The sequence below is a fragment of the Lytechinus pictus genome, chromosome 14 (assembly GCF_037042905.1).
Source record: "Lytechinus pictus isolate F3 Inbred chromosome 14, Lp3.0, whole genome shotgun sequence".
NCBI classification, from domain to species: Eukaryota; Metazoa; Echinodermata; class Echinoidea; order Temnopleuroida; family Toxopneustidae; genus Lytechinus; species Lytechinus pictus.
The window spans coordinates 22,649,754-22,669,141 of NC_087258.1; the positions used below are offsets into that span (position 1 = coordinate 22,649,754).

The 19,388-nt window shown below is 34.7% G+C and overlaps 1 protein-coding gene across 1 annotated transcript; it reads left to right on the plus strand.

Moving 5' to 3' along the window:
- Positions 1-1,744: 1,744 nt before the first annotated feature.
- LOC129276461 (uncharacterized) lies at positions 1,745-13,679 on the plus strand. The gene is made up of 3 exons (XM_054912841.2): positions 1,745-1,881; positions 9,870-10,323; positions 10,765-13,679. Exons 1-3 carry the CDS (start codon positions 1,752-1,754, stop codon positions 11,135-11,137), a joined length of 957 nt encoding a protein of 318 aa, XP_054768816.2. The 5' UTR covers positions 1,745-1,751; the 3' UTR covers positions 11,138-13,679.
- The last annotated feature ends 5,709 nt before the right edge of the window (positions 13,680-19,388 follow it).

Here is a 19,388-nt window from a genome sequence, read left to right on the forward strand (position 1 = left end):
TATTGGTATCAAAGATTGTTATGCAGATTATAGCAGATTTATTTTCAATCATAATTTTATCATCTTTAATACACTGTAGTGATTATACATGGATGAGAGAGATTCAATTTATTTATTGGTATCAAAGATTGTTATGCGCATGACATGTTTACTTGCATAAAATCATCAATGTTTTCATATCTTCAGAAGAAGTTGCAATAAGCATTTTTTCTAGCATATTTTCTATGACACTGTAAATTCCTTAAGATTCTATGGTGTCATTTGTATTTGTACATGTATTTTAATAACAGTTACAAAAAGTATGTATTTCATTCTTGAAAATGCAGTGAAATTCAAATTTATGAAGTTGTAAAGAAACATTATTCGTGATTTATACTCTGTATGTAATCAACAATACTTTTCATTATTAACTCGTCATCACGCTTGGCTTTACCATTATTATAACAACAAACTAGTACACATAATACTACATTTTAATCATGCATACATGTATAGACAGTGCGACTCCTTTCTACTGCGGACATGTATGTCAGGCCGTATACCAAAGAGTAACAAGTGTTTTAATACTTTCTGCCATGCATGTACATACTACGCTGGTTTTCACAGCTGTGCAAAAGTCCATCATCTGCCACCGTAACTAAAAGCTCGTATATGCCATTCGATGTTGACTTTTTCTCAAGCTACCTGAAAAAAAAATAAAGTCATTGTTCCATCATCGAGCGAGAAACAAACGTAGGAGCTGCGGCATGCCTGAAAATCAATAATACGTTTGAAGGAGGACACAGCTCTTAGGTTTAGGGTAATAATAGAGCTACATGTATGAATAGCAAGTATTCTGTATTTGGATGTTGCTATAGGTGTGTCCTATGTATAGGATGATGGTTCAACTTATATTACTTATCAATACATACATATGTTTGTGATATCATTACTGCTATTAATTAATTGTTCATCTTAGCAATGAAAGGCACAATTATACATATTTACTTGTACATGTAGGCCCATGCTGTATCATCAGAACATTTGATTTGTGCTGTATACATGTAGTTTTTTGGGGGGCATATTGAACGCAGATAAAATCAATATTTTGATCAAACAGATATTAATATTCCAATATTGAATTTTCAGTTCCCACATTTAAGACAGGTTCGTCCCATTGTCTATTTATGCAGTACAGTATCTTCTAAAGAATTTTTTTTTTGTAAAATATGTTTTATATCAAAATAGAGCTTTTCCCATATTCATTATAACTTCATTATTAAACATAATTTTTAAAATATTATTTCATCATCCGAAATGTTTTAGCTCTCAATAGATGCAATACTTCCTACAATGTTGACATCTCTGTATCCATCCCCCCCCCCCAAAAAAAAAAAGTTTTATTGTAAAAATTCTATTCCTATTCCTATCCTATTCTTTCTATTCTTTTTCCAAGAATGTATACCGGTAACTTATGTATATTTAAGAAAAAAAATCAGTTCATTCTGAAGTTGCGTACTCATTTCTGGCTTGTATATGTACATGTATCTGCTGAATTTGATTATGTGATCAACATGATAATATAAAAATAAGTCAGATTTATATTTTTCAATATATATGTGATCTACCATGTTTCACTGGGTGCAAGCCAGAGATATGCACATTTTTTCAAACTTCCCTAGCTTGCCTTTTATGTTTGTTGAATGAATCATTTACAATCACAAATGTTTTGTATTTCTATTTTTTATTTGACCTTTGTAGAACCGATTCCGATGAGGTTGCGTGCCCTCCCACAATCCTTTTGGCAGCAGCCGAACACCGTCAATTCAGCGTCTCCCGGCTCCATGTACTCCGTTCTACCTCCCCTCTGCAAAATGGAACAGTCCAACTCTGATTTGGCAGGTACAGTATATCTAGTAGAATGATTAGCTTTTGATGAAAAAAATGTGGCTTCTGCCTCATGTACTGTTTTTGTTCTATCCTCTGGAGCTCATAAAGAATATAGTATTATTCACCTATACATGTATGTACATTCAATTCAGTTGAATTCAATTCAATATTCAATACAGGTGTTTATATTAGCCTTTCTAAATTATTTTTTGTTCTAATACATGTCGATACAAATATATAGAACATGACAATTGATAGAAAATGGATAAAAAATAATTTAATGTTCAAATTGAAATAAGAATAGAATTGAGACAAATTTTTATTCACGGTTCAGATTGAGTACGATGTGTCTATAAAGCGCTTTACAGATATATTATTACCCCGGTCATCAGATTCAATCAGTCATTCCTGCACACAATGTGTGCACATCCTCCACTCCCTGGGGAGTATTCCAGTCAGTTGCCAGTGAGGTGCACACAGTACTGGACAAGCTACAATGACTTTCACGTCCTACCGGGTACCCATTTAGCACCTGGGTCGAGAGTGGCAAAATGTGGATTAACGCCTTGCCAAAGGACGCCAGACCGCGGTGGGATTCGAACACATGACCCTCTGTTTACAAAAGTCAGAACCAGTACACCACGGCTCCTCCACAATAACACGCCCGGGCTGCCGAGGATTAAAAATAAGAATGGGAGGGGGAGGGTAGAGTCTGCCCCCTGGCGATTTCACATGGGGAAAAAACTGGGAACAGGGTAAAGGGAAGAAATAAGAGAAAAGAGTGAAGATGGGCCTGAAAGAAAGAAGAGTTAAAGGAGAAACCAAGAAAGAAAGTATATAAAGATAAGAAAGGAAAAACAGAAGAAAAGAGGGGAAAGGGAATTGTAAAGTAAATAAATGAGTGAATGGGGGAGAATTAATCAAAATATGACAAATTGGAATAGGAAAGGATGGCGGGAAAGGGAAAGACAAAAGGAAGGAAAGTGAGGTTATGGAATAAATTGATCAATTATTCTTCAAATCAAATCAATTCACAAGGCATATTTCTATTCCTCTTCCTTTTCTTTTAAATATTCTCTTCGAGAATGCCCCGATGAAAAAAACAAATAGTTCTGATGGTAGAAAAAAATCTTCTATCTAAGTGATTTCAGCAATCATTTTACCAAGTAATGGCAAATAATTATCATACAGGTAGCGCCCGTGGAACTTTCCATGGGCTCTGCTAGTATATAGAATATAAATATACACAAAAAAAGCAAAATGATGGAAGCAATATTTTGTATTTGATTAAAAAAGTCTTGTTGTTTTCTACACATATACTATTTAAAGTGTTAATGAAAAAGAAACTAACAACCCAGAATATAAATTTATTAAAATTTGATTTACTTATCACAAAAAAAACTCTGCTTGAAGTAAAAAAATGCAGTACAAAGTCATCATGGAAAGATATATTGTGTATTTTTTCTGTGCTGTATTTTTTTTTCTCACTAGTAATACTTTCCTTTTCAGAAATACCGTACATATACATGTAAGCATCATGCATGTTTTTTTTTATAGGAGATTTTATCACTCAGCTAGGTTGTTGTTCAGTATTGTATCAGAATTATATCAATAGGAAACCACATCAATGAAAGGCTAATTGCTAATTATGACAATTATGGCAATTTAATTCATCGCTATTATTTGTCTGGTTTAAAAAAGATGATATGACTGATGCTCAGAATATCACTGCATGAGGTACTATGGCCTCACCCGTTTTCTCCATCCTTCTCTCTTTTCCCTTCTTCCCCACCGCGCTCTCTTTCTTGCTCTTGTTCTTGCTCTCTCTCTCTCCTCGTGCTTTATACCAAAAGGGTAGATTGTTTAGTGTACATGTAGATGAAAGGTGCCATTTGAAAAAAAACTTGTAAAATTCATTAGAATAGTGATGTTGTACTTCTCTAAATCATTTATTGATGAAAGGCTTTTTGATATTAAACATAATACCAGAGTGAATGTAACTGCTAGACGTGGTAGGGTGGTTTTATAAATAACCAGTGCGTTTTACAATGTAATTGTGCTTAACACAACAATATATTAATTTATAGTGGGTTATGTTGTTGTTGTTGTAAGATAGTCTTTTGCAAAATGTACTTTTACTATGCAAACATATCATTGTATTATGTTCATTTTTTTTATACACATATTCATTATTATGTTCATTTTTATACACATATTCATTATTGTAAATATGTTCATTTTTATACACATTCATTTATATTGTAAATTTTATACATATATTCATTATTGTAATATGTTCATTTTTTATACACAAATCCATTATTGTAAATAATAACGTGGACCGTCTGGACGTAAAATGTTTCCTAGGTAATTGGTTATATACCAGCTTGGCGTTTACCAGCAAAATGCTGTCCTGCCGAGTTCCTACGGGTGTTACCATAAACAAACAGAAACAGATAGAGTTTAATAAATCTTATATCATCTTATCTCTCTCTGTCTCTCTTTGTCTCACCCTTTTCTACGTTTCCTGTATTTAGGATGGTAATGTTCACCGATCGTACGAGTTTGGTGTATTGTAGTCTTTCATTACTAGCCTAATATATGACACCTTGCAGTCTTGCTCCTAGAAAAATTGTGGATAGGTGCTTTATTGGTAACCATGCCGACAGTAGAAACACTGCTCAAGTGTGTCATGTTTAATGGAAGCCCCGATCCATTACCCTAATGGACATTAATAATTTGAGACTGTAATAGCTCTTCGTGGGGTTCCAATGTATTTTGATTCATCATTGTTGACAGTTTTGCAGATTTGTTTTTCTGACATGAAAGAATGATGAAACATCAGTTTGTTGTAATACCCATTAATGCTGTTGAAAAAAGATTTCCATTTTCTATGAATGCATTGTAACTTGCCTTTTTTTAATTTTTTCTGTTTCTTCTGTTTCTGAAGTAACTCTTGTAGGAACTCTGCAAAGCAGCTTGCTGCTGCATCAACCTTGAGCTTGTTTATGATCAATTACAAAGGAAACACTTTAAGTCTAATTTGATATTCATAGTGGCTGACCTGACAAGAGACGACAGAAATTAATTACTCTCGGGCCTAAAGTGGAGATAATGGTCGAGCTGGGATTTGAGCTTACAAACTCACAATCATGAGTTGAATGCTCTAACCACTAGACCACACAACCCTTCTCACATGGTGACTCAGTGTGAAGGAAAAACTTATTAAAAGAGAGTGAATGAACGGGAGAGAGAGAGGAGGGGGGGGGGGGCTGCTGGGTCATGTGACAAGATAGATGGAAGAAGATATATATAGATACATACGCCTGTAGGTACTAGTGTATAGGTACATGTAGGTATATAGGATGACCAAATGCAGCAAACTGTTTCGAAATTATTTTTTATTGATATTGACATGCAATCATGCCACATTTATAGTTCTGCTTCATTGTTAATTCATCATCTTTACCATGATCCCATGAAATTGTATTTCACTACAAAAATCCCCCCCCCCCCCCCCACTGAATTCACCAAATAATTCACTATCCCATCCACCTGTATCATGGATACCTGAGATCAGATCCTCTTTATAAAATCCTCCCTGATACCCTCATCAATATCACCACCATCTCAATCATCCCTGCCAACCACTGTCACCGTATCCTCTTCGGTTGCCATGGCGACAACCATCCCCTCATCCTATTCATCAAGAAACCTTTTACGCATCGGTCATCCATTGCCCGTACAAATGTATTCTGCAGACCTGTATCAATCAGCAAAAATGAATACCAAATATTTGTTTTTGACTTTGTTCAATTATGATCCATCTCTATTATAATTGTCTTTATCACTAACACTAATTGTCATTTATCTTCTTTGTTTGGTCATTGTCAGTTTGATTAATATTGTAATTCACAAATGTATCATTCTCATCCTTGCATCTTTTATCCACTTTTATCATCACCATCAAAATCATCATCGTCATCATCACCATCATCATAACTATCATCATTGTCGACATCATCATTCTCATCAATCATCATCATCACCATCACCGTCATCACCATCATCATATTCATCATCATCATCATCATCACCACCATCATCATCACCATCATCATCATTATCATCTTCATCACCATCACTATCACTACCATTTAATATCAATCTATCATCATTAACCTTATTTTCATTTATCTTCATCTCTATTCATCTCAAATTATTTTTATTATCATACATATCACTAGAATGAACATCATCTTCATCATCCTCACCATCACTACCACCATCATCATCACAATTCTCTCCCTATACAAATCCATATCAACATCTATCCCTAGACCCCACATAATAAATCTCATCAAATCTTCCATCATCCAATCAGCATCATCATCATTACCACCAACACCATCATCATCATCATCACTATACTATATGATTTTGATATAAATGTATCATCATTACCCTCATTTTCATTTATCTTCATCTCTATTTACCTCATTATCATATATTGCACTAGAATCAACATGATCATCTTCATCATCATCCTCACCATCACTACCACCACAACCACCATCATCATCACAATTCTCTCCCTATACAAATCCATACCAACATCTATCCCTAGACCCCACATAATAAATCTCATCAAATCTTCCATCATCCAATCAACATCATCATCATTACCACCACCAACACCATCATCATCACTATGCTATTTGATTTTGATATAAATGTATCATCACCCTCATTTTCATTTATCTTCATCTATATTTATCTCATTATTTTCATTATACTGTATCTCACTAGAATCAACATCATCGTCATCATCATCATCATCATCATCACCATCCTCATCACCATTCTCATCACCACCATCCTCATAACCAAATCTTCATCAGCATCTATCCCCTGACTCCACAAAACAAATCTCATCTCAAATCTTCCTACAGCTCACATCTGTCTTGTAGATCCCATAAATTGGGAGAAAGCTGGGTAATTTCTTGCTCATTATCTCAGAGAAGAGCCTCTTTTATGCGATGATGTTCCGTGACAGTGTCTACCATTGAACAATCTATTGATTGCTACACTTATGTGCCCTTGTGCGGCTGTCGTAGTCTTCACATTTAGACCCTATTTTACTTTTTTAAAGATATGGTATTAAAAATTGAAATCATACTGGTTCAATTAGCTGACACGGTGGGTGTTTCATAAAGCTGTCCGTATAAAGTTAAGAGTGACTTTAAGAACGACTGGTGATCCTTTCTTATGGCGAATGGTATATTCATTAGCGATGGTTTTGCGCGTAAGAAAGGATCACCAGTCGTTCTTAAAGTCGCTCTTAACTTACGAACAGCTTTATGAAACACCCACCAGGATAGACAACATATATATACATGCAATCCCCAAAAGGTATATTTTGCATTTGTGAAGTAAGAATCCACTGTTGTATATGTATACTGTATGCTCAGATAATCTGTGTCAAGGGATGTATGATGTTGTGTTTGTGAGGGGGGGGGTGGGAAAGAATCAAAGACCCACTTTCTCTCTCTCTCTCTTTCATTCATTTTGATGCCCTCAGGGGCAGGGTTTACTCATGTATACCATATATGTTCATGGCAGTACGCAGGGGGGCGGGGGGAGGACAGAAGGGGCAGTTACCCCCCCCCAAAAAAAAAAAAAAAAAATCTTTTACTGAAAATGTTCACAAAATTCACCAAAAGTATGCACCAAAACCTACCATTTCACTCGACAAAATGCATAAATGCCCCATTGAAAAGCTTGGTCGCTTCGCTCCCTCGCTTTTGATTTTTTTTTCAAAAAAACAGTTTATGTGTGCTGCAACCCCCCCCCCCCGCCCCTTGCATATGTTGAATTTGAATTGAACTTGTTAATACAAAAGGGTTTATTTTTTTCAAACCTTTCTTGAATCATCTGCAAAATCAATTTCACACTTAAAATCTCTTTATACCATTGCATGATAGATTGTTCAATGGCTGTTTGCCATTAAAGAAAGATATATTATTTTGTCATGAATACCACAATACTTTTGAATGTGATTATTTTTATTTCAAAACTCTAAATTGTTTGTGGTTGAACACAGCAAAAAAAAATATTCAAGGGTAGAAAAGGTAGAGAAAAGGGGATGTATTTTCTTTTAAGTGGTAAATTTGTTAAAACAATTTAAATGAGACAATGGTACATGTATGTTGTTTGATACCATATTTAATTTCACTTGTATGTTATACTCCATATTTTATACAAGAGGGAGAAATAATGAGGAAATTCAGGATTTGGTTTGTGGACAAAAAAAGAACGTGGATGAGGCTGGGGAGGTGGTAGGAGGAGAAAGGGGAAAAGTAGAAAGATAAAGAGGAGAGGAAATTGAAAGAGGAGCAAAGCCCGTCCCAAGACCCCATACTTTACCCTTTTAGCCAGTTCCTTAGACCCCCACTTCAGAGTTTCGTGAGGCACACCCCCATCATAAAATAATTTGAGTGCCCCCCCCCCCTCCCCCCGGGAACAAGGGGGAGGAGAAAGAATATAGAAAACAATGAAGAATTTAGGTGTGAAAAAAAAGAGGAAGAGGAAATAAAAGGAGTGATAAGTAGTATAGGAGCATGAAGAAATAGAAGGAGGAGAAATGGAAATAGATAGAGAAGGAGAAGGGAGAAATGATCGAGAGAAAGAGGATGAAAAATGGGAGAAGGGAAACGAAAGGGGAAGAAGGAGGTGGGGGAAGCGGAAGAGAAACCAGCTCAATGATAATATGCATCTACACTGTACATGTATGTAGCCATTGTGACTTGCTACATGATACGGTCTTTCATCACAGCCTATCAAGCCAACCTACCGTACAAGTGCAATTACAATCGGCGAATTCAACCGAGCACAATACCAAACCATCAATTTGGTGCGCTCGAGTATGTGGTTACTCCCATCGTCATAGCAACCGAGGATTGTTGATGGCATATTTTACTATGATCTACATGTACACTTCCTATGTGATGCACACAGCCAGACCTAACGGAGCAAAGCTAGTCGATATAGCCCTGATTCGATGATTGATGAATAAAGATTTCTACTTCACTTTCATTTGAAATGATCGTTTGCAATTCAGCTTCCTGCTTGTAGAACTCAGAATAAAGATGTCACAAATATTTTTAAATGGTGTCTGTAACTGCATTGGGCTCAGGAAAGAGAGAAGTCAAAACGTTGTGAAATAGCTTTCATGAAAAGGTCATCTTTTTGGTCTTTGAAGAAATCGTCTGTTTTATTTTTTGTTGAAGTTTCTCATTTTTCTTAATTTAAATTGTGCAATTGTGTCACATTTCTTCAAATGTGTCATTGAATTGAAATAAAGATTTTATTGTTTATGAATTTGGTACGGTACTCTAGGTACATGTAGCATTTAGTGTAGCTTTTTCCCCTTTTCTTTTCCTTCTAAATCTCTTTTTTTTTCTTTAAAATATATGTGTGTTTGTAGTATACACTTTTGTTATTTATTTCTGACAGTGATTAAGCTCAATAAATTGGATTGGTATTAGTTTTTTTTTTACTCAGCTTGTAGAATTATACTGTCAACTTTTAACATATAATACATGTATGTTAATGTTGTCCATAATTATAGATATTCATAAATTTGCTATTATACTTTAGTCACATTTCCCCTACGGCGGCCGTACGGCAAGTCAAAAACAGCTGTTTTATTCACTTTTATTCAAACCACCTATATGTAGCTGTTAAAATGGCTGTTTTCAATTCGCCGTATGGGAAATGTGACTGAGGTATTAATGTTATGAAAATTGCATGTCATGATGATTTTCAGATGATTTTATTTTAAAAGTAAGCCCATATGATATTTGTAAAAAAAAAATATATATATATTTTTGTAATCCAGGATTTTTACTATGCAATGTAGCTCCGTGGTGTCTTTTTTGCAACAAAGTTTTGTAGATTCTTTAAAGATGGATTCTGGTTTTGTTCCTCATTGATTCCAGATATCCGACCAGTGACACCGCCCTCAGACGGTGAGGTGATCGAATGCAGAGAGGCGGATCAACCCGACATTAGGTTAAAGGAGAAGAAGGACGCCCTCGTTGTTGACAAAGACTCGTTATCCCTCAAACTTGAGAAAGACAAAGAAAGGGACTTGTCGCGAGACAGGGAGCTCTCCCCCAGAGACCGAGATTATTCCCCTCGGGAAAAAGACCTGTCTCCGCGCGACCGAGACATGGTTCGGGAGAAGGAGAGCCCAAGGGATAAAGAGAAAGTGCGCGATCTCAAGGAGAATGGGCTGGAGTCCAATAAGCAGCTCCCTCTTGAGGCAAAGAAGAAACAACCTAGACCTCCGCCGAGGATAGTGAGAGTGTCACCTGCTAATTCTGAACTGCTTGCAAAGTTATTTGAAGGGTTTGATGGAGAAGGAAAAAAGAAGATTGTTAGAAGAGGGAGGTAGGTCTTTTTTTCCAAAACCGGATTTTTTTAAATTAAAACTTAAATATTTCAGAATCATCAGCATTAATTTGAAAAACAACCCTGAAAAATGGTACCTTTTACAATAATGTAAATGTATCACTATAGGGTTTAGTAGTAGTGTAACAGAAATCAAGAAAATGTCATATTTGTTGTTAATCAGAAATCACAACTATATATATTGGTCTAAGGTAAATGAGGCTTTTTGTATTTTTTTTATGAGATTAGATACTTATAGTATACTTTCAAATATATGAAAACCACTTTTTTTATGTTGGAAAATAATGAAGTATATGAAATCTAATAGCAATAAATACTGTGCTATCCTGTACTTGATATTACATGAATATTATAACATTTGTAAAACAAAATATGACTTATTCAGTGATTTAATTTTTCTTTTCTTTTTTTATTTGTCAGGCCAAAGAGAGAATACAACCCTCAAGCAACTGCACTAGCAGCGGCGGCAGCAGCAGCTCAATCCGCAATCAATGCCTCAAACAACAACAACAACACCTCCACCTCCGCCACCAGCAGTACCAATGCAAGTAACCCCGCCCCCACGCACCACCACCCCTACCTAACCGGTGACGATCCTTACATGATAGACAACGTCGCAGAGGGCCTCCTTCCGATGCTGTCCTTGGAGACGAGCCGTCAGACGAGCGGCCCGTCGTCGCAGCTCGCCATCGTGTCTATCCGCGGCGACAACAACCGTATGCTGTCGTTACCCTCGCTCAGTGTCGAGCAGAATCATTCCGCCATACTTTCCGAACTTGTGAAAGCCTTATGAGATTTGTGGAGCGTTGTGGCCCAGTGGATTAGTCTTCGGACTTTGAAACAGAGGGTCGTGGGTTCGAATCCCAGCCATGGCGTAATTTCCTTCAGCAAGAAATTTATCCACACTGTGCTGCACTCAACCCAGGTGAGATGAATGGGTACCCGGTAGGAAGAAATTCCTTGAATGCTTTGAGCGCCTATAGGCAGCCCAGCTAAAGCCGGGGTAATAATAATAGCAGGGCCCGCTGGGAGAACAGTTTTCGGAACTGAAGCAGCTTCCCTGGGTAAATATACCTGTATTATTATTATTATATTATTATTTATCACGAGATGAACTTAAAGAACATTGCCAAAAGTTGTTTTTTAGAAAACTCAATTTTTGTGTCTACTCTGTTTAGAAATTAATTGGTTTATAGCTTTTTGCACGCTATCACTGCTGAAAAATAAAACGAAGTATTCCCTCTATGTTCTTATATGTATAACACCAATCACTTTTTATTCTTCAATATAAGCTACAAAGTAACCTACACAATCAAGCTATACATCTGTACCGATCGCACAGAAACGTTGCTAGCGCTAACAGCGCGCTAACAGAGGCCCTGTTACAACCGGTAATGTGGCAGCGATGCCTAAATGTTACAACAATGCATTACTTATACACATTGAAATAAATGTTTTGACTCCACAATCCGGAAGATCTGACTGGGCTCACTGTTTGCGATCTGTTAGGCTAACAACGTTTTTGTGCGGCTGGCACTGATATATAAATTGAAGAAAAGAACCCACCTATTACATTATCAATCCATAATTTGGTGTGTATGATACTAGCATTGATCCCAGGAAGCCTATTGATTTTGAGGTCAAAGGTCAAGGTCACAGTGATATGTTTTCATCTTACCCTTCTGCAGTCCTTGTAAATGCGATAACTTCAGTTTAATTTAACCTAGGCTCATATAATTTTGTGTGTATGATATTAATTATCATGGATCCCAGGAAGCCTTTTGATTTTTAGGTCAAAAGGTCAAAGGTCAAGATCACAGGGACATGTTTTCATCTTACCCTTCTGAATTCCTTGTTAACGCGATAACTTTAGTTGAACTTAACATAGGCTCATATAATTTGGTGTGTATGATACTAGCATAGATCCCAGCAATTCCATTGATTTTGAGGTCGGAAGGTTAGAGGTGAATTCGGCACCTTCAACTTTTCGTGCTTGACCAATAACTCCATTTTCCGCTTTACAGGCGGGCGTATTATGTGCTCGCCTTAGCGACACTCTTGTTGAACTCTGTGATTTCCATAGCCTTTTTAAGGTTAGATCACCTAGTTCAAGTTTATAGCAGTGGGTTTGACTAATATTCATCTAGATCTTATAGATTTCCACATAATTGATACATTTCAGTCACTAATAACCTATTAAGATTGTATTATGCCATTGTCCTCTGAAATAATAAAGTTAGGTGCATAGTGGATATCCTCCGCCATTGTGTGGCTGACATTTTATTAATCAAATTGTAAATTATTATTTTGATACAAAGAGTTACTAATGCCATTTTTAAAGACTTTTTGAATAATGGAATAATATTAGATTTTGCTTTTATTCGTGTACATGCAAATGTATAATGCCATAGACCTGACATTTATGTGGTATTATTATGTAAAGTATGTGTACATCAGATGTAGCAGTTTTAATGTTTGTATATAAGAGTTGTGAAGTATTCACTTTTTATTTTCCAGTTCTTAATTGTGTGTGAAAATTATTGACATAAATCCTCATATGGTCATAGTACTTATGAAATTATCAAGAAATTTACCGTCTGTAGATCAGATTTAATTTCTACAATAAAATACATGCACTGGATGGAGTAGTCTTTTCTGAAGCAGCACTTTTTCCTTTTGATTTGAATTTCCTTTGTAATTCTTTTGAAAATCAACTTGAGAAAAATAATCTTGGATGTCAAAGACAAAGACTTGAAATTCTAGTCATATGATCCACTTTTTTCTAGACTAAATAATTACATGTTACAGATTTGAGTACTCACTTTCAAATTTAGAACACTATGAGAATAAATACACTTGGAATTGTATGTTTCCAATTATCATTTATCATGCTGATTGCATTTTTTGTCGCTATGCATTCACAGGTTTCCTTTCCAGAATATTGTCAATCAATTTTGGGGTCAAATTTTATCATTTAAAGAGTCTACTTCTTAATTATGAATTCATGATTTTTCAGAAAAAGTGAAGAAATTTGAAAAAGATGCCATAAAAGGGTTATTTCCAGTCTTTTAAACTAATTTAGAAATAAGAAAAGAATAATTATTGAAAATCACAGTACGGTTTTAAGTCTGATATAGACATTCACAACTTTGTTGGCAAAGGGAAATTCAATCATATTTGATGATTATTGCCAAAGTACAAGTCTTATATTTCTGAATTATGAAAAGGGATTTAAACCCATTTTTAAAGAATTTTCTTTAGTTCTACAGCTGTTTATTTTAACACTGTATTTGTAAATAAAATGCCTTGAACGTTATAATCAGAATTTTGCCAGGAAAAAACACTTATTCATTCATGTGGATGATAACATATTCTTTATGTCACAGCGTTTGTAAATACTTATTTTTTTTATATCATTGTCTTCAGGAGAATTATGTGAAAAGTATAGAAATGTATTTATTCAGATTTTAAAGTGTGTTAACTAAAAAGAGGTGTTCTGTTGTCTTAAAAAAATATCTGTAGATGGGAAATTCTATCAAAACTGTTTTTATGGTAAAAATCATGTGAGTTATTTTTTGTTAGAGAACTAAATCAAATACATGGATCAACTGCTCCGTACAGAGATTTATATCATACAGCTTCTCCTGCATTAATATATCTTATCCATTCATTGAAAATGCATGGTTTTGAGTATTCTACTCACTGTATTCAAACATTGATTTAATTAATTTTTATAAATTTCAATATATTAAAGAATAATTTTCAATAAATCGTAAATTTCAATTGCAAATTTACAATTGAAAGATCTAATTCAACTATAAGCAAATCAATTCATATGTCTAAAACAATTTAAATGTCAAAGTAGAGCAGGAGGGTATTTCATAAAGATGTATGTATTTAAAGTTGAGAGCGACTTTAAGAACGACTGGTGATCCTGGATTACAGTTGTGGTAGATCTAAATGGTATGCGCCAAAATGTTCATCGGCGATGGTTTAGCGCGTAAGAAAGGTTCACCAGTCGTTCTTAAAGTCGCTGTTAACTTGCGAACAGCTTTATGAAACAGCCCCCAGTAATGAACGGCATATTTGCAATCGATTGCCAAATTTGAGATTGATTTTCGAGAGCAAGAATTGCCCTGCAATGTATTGCAAGTTTCTTTCAGTACATCTACCTACTGTAACCTATACAACATACATTATATAGAGACTTCATATTCTTTTTCCATTTGTTTTTCTTTTCGTATGGAATGCACTCTTCATTTTAAGCTTGTAAACGGACTTGAAATCAATCAAACCTGGTCATTTATACCAGTAGATACTCAAGTCCTTACTATCGAGCAGCATTACATGTTTGCAAATTCCCTTTCAAAGTCAACCGTAAATAGGTTATGCTTGTCTTCACAGTTTAATCACAGATTCATTGTAAAGTTACTCTTCATTTAATCTCTGTATGAATCTTTAAAAGTAAATATATCTCACAAAAGCCTTGCATTTCATTGATATTCATGCAGGTAATATTGTTCATTATCATTGTATAGAGAGTGTTTATATATTAACATGTACTCTCATGAATTTTTTTTTTATGACAGAGTAGTTAGATAAGGATTATATGAACCCTTCAGTATTCTTATTCACAAAGAACAATATAAAGAGAGATAGATATATGTATAAAGATTGGGTAGTATGATCGGTGAAGGAAATACATGTATGTACACGCTACTCACCAAAATCCTTTGCACAGAATCATCACTTTTCACCTTGCAAACTGACATCGTCGACCTGGTCATCGTCGTAGTCGTCATCGTAGTCATCATCACCGTTGTTGCTGTTATGCATGTACAGTATAAAGTATGCCATTTTATTATTTGAAGTTGACTGAAATATGTCTTATATTTTAGTAGTTTGGTGGTGTGTATTCAGGTCAATACCAAATCATTCTTTGATTTTAGGTGTCTTTTCAGTCTTGATGCTTTTGCTTGTTGTGAATGGCACCTTTTTTTGTATTTGCTATTCCATTGGAAATAATGTGTTGATTCACACCATGCAAAATATACAAAGAGTAACCTCATCACTCATGTGTAGCAACCATTGTGATATGTAAACAACATCATAATGTTAACCTTAACGTCCGTGTGATTTTAGAAATAAAGAACAAATAAAACTTGGGGAAGTGTAGACATATATAAGCTTTTAGATAAGAAACAATTGCTTGTCTATTTAGACATTTTTATTCCTAATATCAAAATGAAATTCAAAGCAATCATGCTAATATAAATTTCAAAGAACACAGACTTAAAGAAATATTCCTGGAATAGTACGGTGAATGCAAAAAGATTTAAAACAAACGTTTAGGAATTGCCTGCTCTTTCAAATTGTTTATACTCAACATAGTGATCCTCAAACTTCATTAAAAATATTATAAAAATCAGCATATCAAACTGCATGTATTTTCCCCAATATATAGCCCTTTTGATTATTTTTAGATTATCTAATTCTGAAAGTAGGTGGATTGATATTCAGTCATGGAACTTTACATAGATTAATAACCTATAATTTTAAATCAACTGAGGTATACATGAACATGTATCTAACAGCTTAAGATATCTGAGGATCATTTTCAATCAATTTATAAATTCAAATTAAATTGAGGTATGTCAAAAATTCAAATTAACCAAGAAGTATTCATGTTTGTTAAACTTCATGCCTTGAAGTGCCTAGATGGTAGCAGGCTACAGCTAATATATATAAAATTGAAAAATGTTGAAAATGAACTTTTGACTGCCCCCTTTAATATCACATAGAACAGCCACTTTTTTCTTGTTAACATCTTGATTATGTTTTAGAAGATCCTGTTAAAAATTCAAATTAAGCAAGAAGTATATATTCATGTATGTTAAACTTCATGCCTTGAAATGCGTAGATGGTAGAAGGCTACAGCTACATGTATATATAAAATTTAAAAAATATGGAAAATGAACTTTTGATTATTGTACATCTTGATTATTTTTAGTAGGTCCTAGGGATCACAAAAATGTAAGTTTCGATGAGTCCGGGGGGGGGGGGGGTTCATGCTAATATAAATCCCCCCCCCCCCCGTACATACTCGACTGCTAGGGTAATAAAGACAATCAGCTCCTTGAGCACTCTACAGAGTTGATAGGTAATTGTTAAATCTTTCCATTTATATGTTTGGATCTCCTCCCCTTTCTATATTATGTATAGATCTACCTAATGTGTGCACTATATTCCCCTTTCCGTCCTTCTCTTCAATATGTAATTTGTTGCCATGGTAACATTATACTTTCAGCACCTTGTTTGATTTATTTCTGTTGGACATTTTCGTTTTGTTTTTGATGTCATTTTCCTGTCAAAGATTTTTGTATTGTAAATAATAGAGGATCTACTTGATGTAGAACGTGATTCAATTAAAAGTTGAATGAAATATATGATAGCAAAAACTTGCGTATATTGTTTTCATTTATGTCTGATTTATGTTTGACAGAGAGTTTGTGTGGGACAGTTAAGACTGTTCCATGACATTTGCTCTGGCGATGATTGCTCTGATGGAAAATCTGCATGTCGAGCCAAACATGAAAAACCTAACCTTTAAAACGTCTTTATCTTTTACATCATTTTGAACCAAAAAGTCTATTACAATCCTAACTCTATCCCATACCCTCTGAGATATTAAGACCAGAATTGAATTGAATTGAATTTATTGAATTCAATTCAATAAATTCAATTCAATAAATTCAATTCAATTCAAAAACTCTATTGCAATCCTAACTCTAATTCCATTTCCTCTGAGATATTAACACCAGAGCAATCATCGCAGGAGCAAATGTCGTGTCACCGTTAAAACAGGATGTTTATTCTACCATTGATATCCCAGTGACTCCCCCAAGTATCCTTCATTCATCTTTTCTTAAAGATTCAAAGTGAAATTGACAAATGGAAAATATATAAGCTACATAGTACAACAATGCAATGGTCCGGGCTGAAAATATTTATATCTTAATACATAGAGTAGAATTCACTTAGCAAAATGCCAAAAATTTCATCAAAATTGGATAACAAATGATAAAGCTATTGAAGTTTAAAGTTTAGCAATATTTTGTGAAAACAGTCGTCATGAATATTCATTAGGTGGGCTGATGATGTCACATCCCCACTTTCCGTTTTCTTATGTTATTACATAATATCATAATTTTTTCATTATTTCATACTTGTTTGAATAATATGTCTCCCTTATAATGAAATAAGTTGCAGCAATAAATATCTAATGCACTAAATCAGTTGTCAATCCAATTTTTCAAGTTCTTGGAGGAAAAAATTTGAATAAACCTAATTTCATATAATAAAATACAAAAGAACAAGTGGGGATGTGACATCATCAGTCCACCTAATGAATATTCATGACGACTGTTTTCACAAAATATTGCTAAACTTTAAAATTCAATAACTTTGTTATTTGTTATCCGATTTGATGAAATTTTCGGCATTTTGCTCGGTGAATTCTATTCTATTTATTAAGCTATAAATACTTTCAGCCCGGACCATCCCTTTAACTGCTTGACAGCTGAGTATTTTACTTAACAAAAACTCAACGGGTCTCAACAAAATGCTTTTGTGTACTTTCACCTGCCTAAAGACTGTGACATCACGTTGCGTTAGAAGTGTTGTGGTTTCATATGTGTTTGAATACAGAAAAACAGTGATTTTTCTGCTTTTCAGATTATGAATTCATTGGGTTTTTTTCTTTAATTTGTAGAAGAAAATGGCACTGACAGGTATTCAGTGCTCGAATGGGTGGAAACCGACAACTCCTCACTAGGTTTTTTGTGCTCCGTTTGTTTGACTCTTATTGGGCCTAAACTGCTGTCAGGAAAAATTGTTACACCTAATCTGTATGCAGATAGAATTTGAAAGCTGCACCAAATAGGCAGGAAATAAAATATGGCAAAGACTAGTCCAAAGATGTTGAAAAAAAAAAAGGAAAAACAATTAACAGAAAAAACAAAAGGAGAAAAAAATGAAGAAAAAAAAATGAGAAGGAAAAAAAAAGGAAAATAGAAAAAAAAATAGGATGAAGGGAAAGAAGTTTCCATCCTCACAAATAAGGCTCCAAATCAAAGCAGTGGCAAAAATAGTCATTTTCTGACTGGTTGCCAACTCAACACAAGAAAGAAGAAAAAGAAGAATTTCACCGATTCAAGCATCTAGGTAAAGATATTTATGATTTCTCTACGTGATAGAAATAAATGAAATAAAATGCATAATCTGGGAAAAGGAAGAAATCACCCCAGTTTTCTGTGTACAAAACCAATGGAATCACTGTACACTTCTAAACACAACATGACGTCCCGGTATTTAGGGCAGTGAAACGCACAAGCAATTAAGCAAGCCTATGTTTGAAGCCTGATAATTGGAGCTATTCTGTAGCAAAATACTTTTAACTGGTAAGACTCAAGTGGTGAAAATGCATAAAGCATGAATTTCTGTGTTAAGTAGTTAATAAGCTTCCGATTGGTATTTCACTTTTGGGTTCGGTCTGGGTCTTTAAAATTTGTTTTAAAATAATACAAATCACTACCTAAACGTATCCTAAACCATGGGTGCACCTCCATGCCTATACATAAGCACACTGAGTGATTAAAAATGATTTAGAAGTTTTGAAAGGAAGATGCTTATATTTTATTTCGGGTTGCAAACGTAGGGTGTACAATGCCCTCGGAAGTTATAAGGAGTGTGAAAAGTGAACAATTAAAACTGACTTAGAAAGAAACAAATATTTGGAATTTTGCACATATCAAGTCCACTCTCTGTGTGTCTCACAGTTGCATTCTTTTATCCTTTGCCACATCCCTTCCCTTCTCTCTTCTTTCTCTTCAATTATTTCCCTCTATTCTTCACTTACATTGTCTCTCCATCTTCCTATCTTCTTATCTGGCTGCATGTCTCTTCACCCTTCCCTAAGTCTCTATGCCATCTCTCTTAAATTCTTTGTATCATGTCCCCTCTCTGCTCATTTTCTCTGTTTGTCT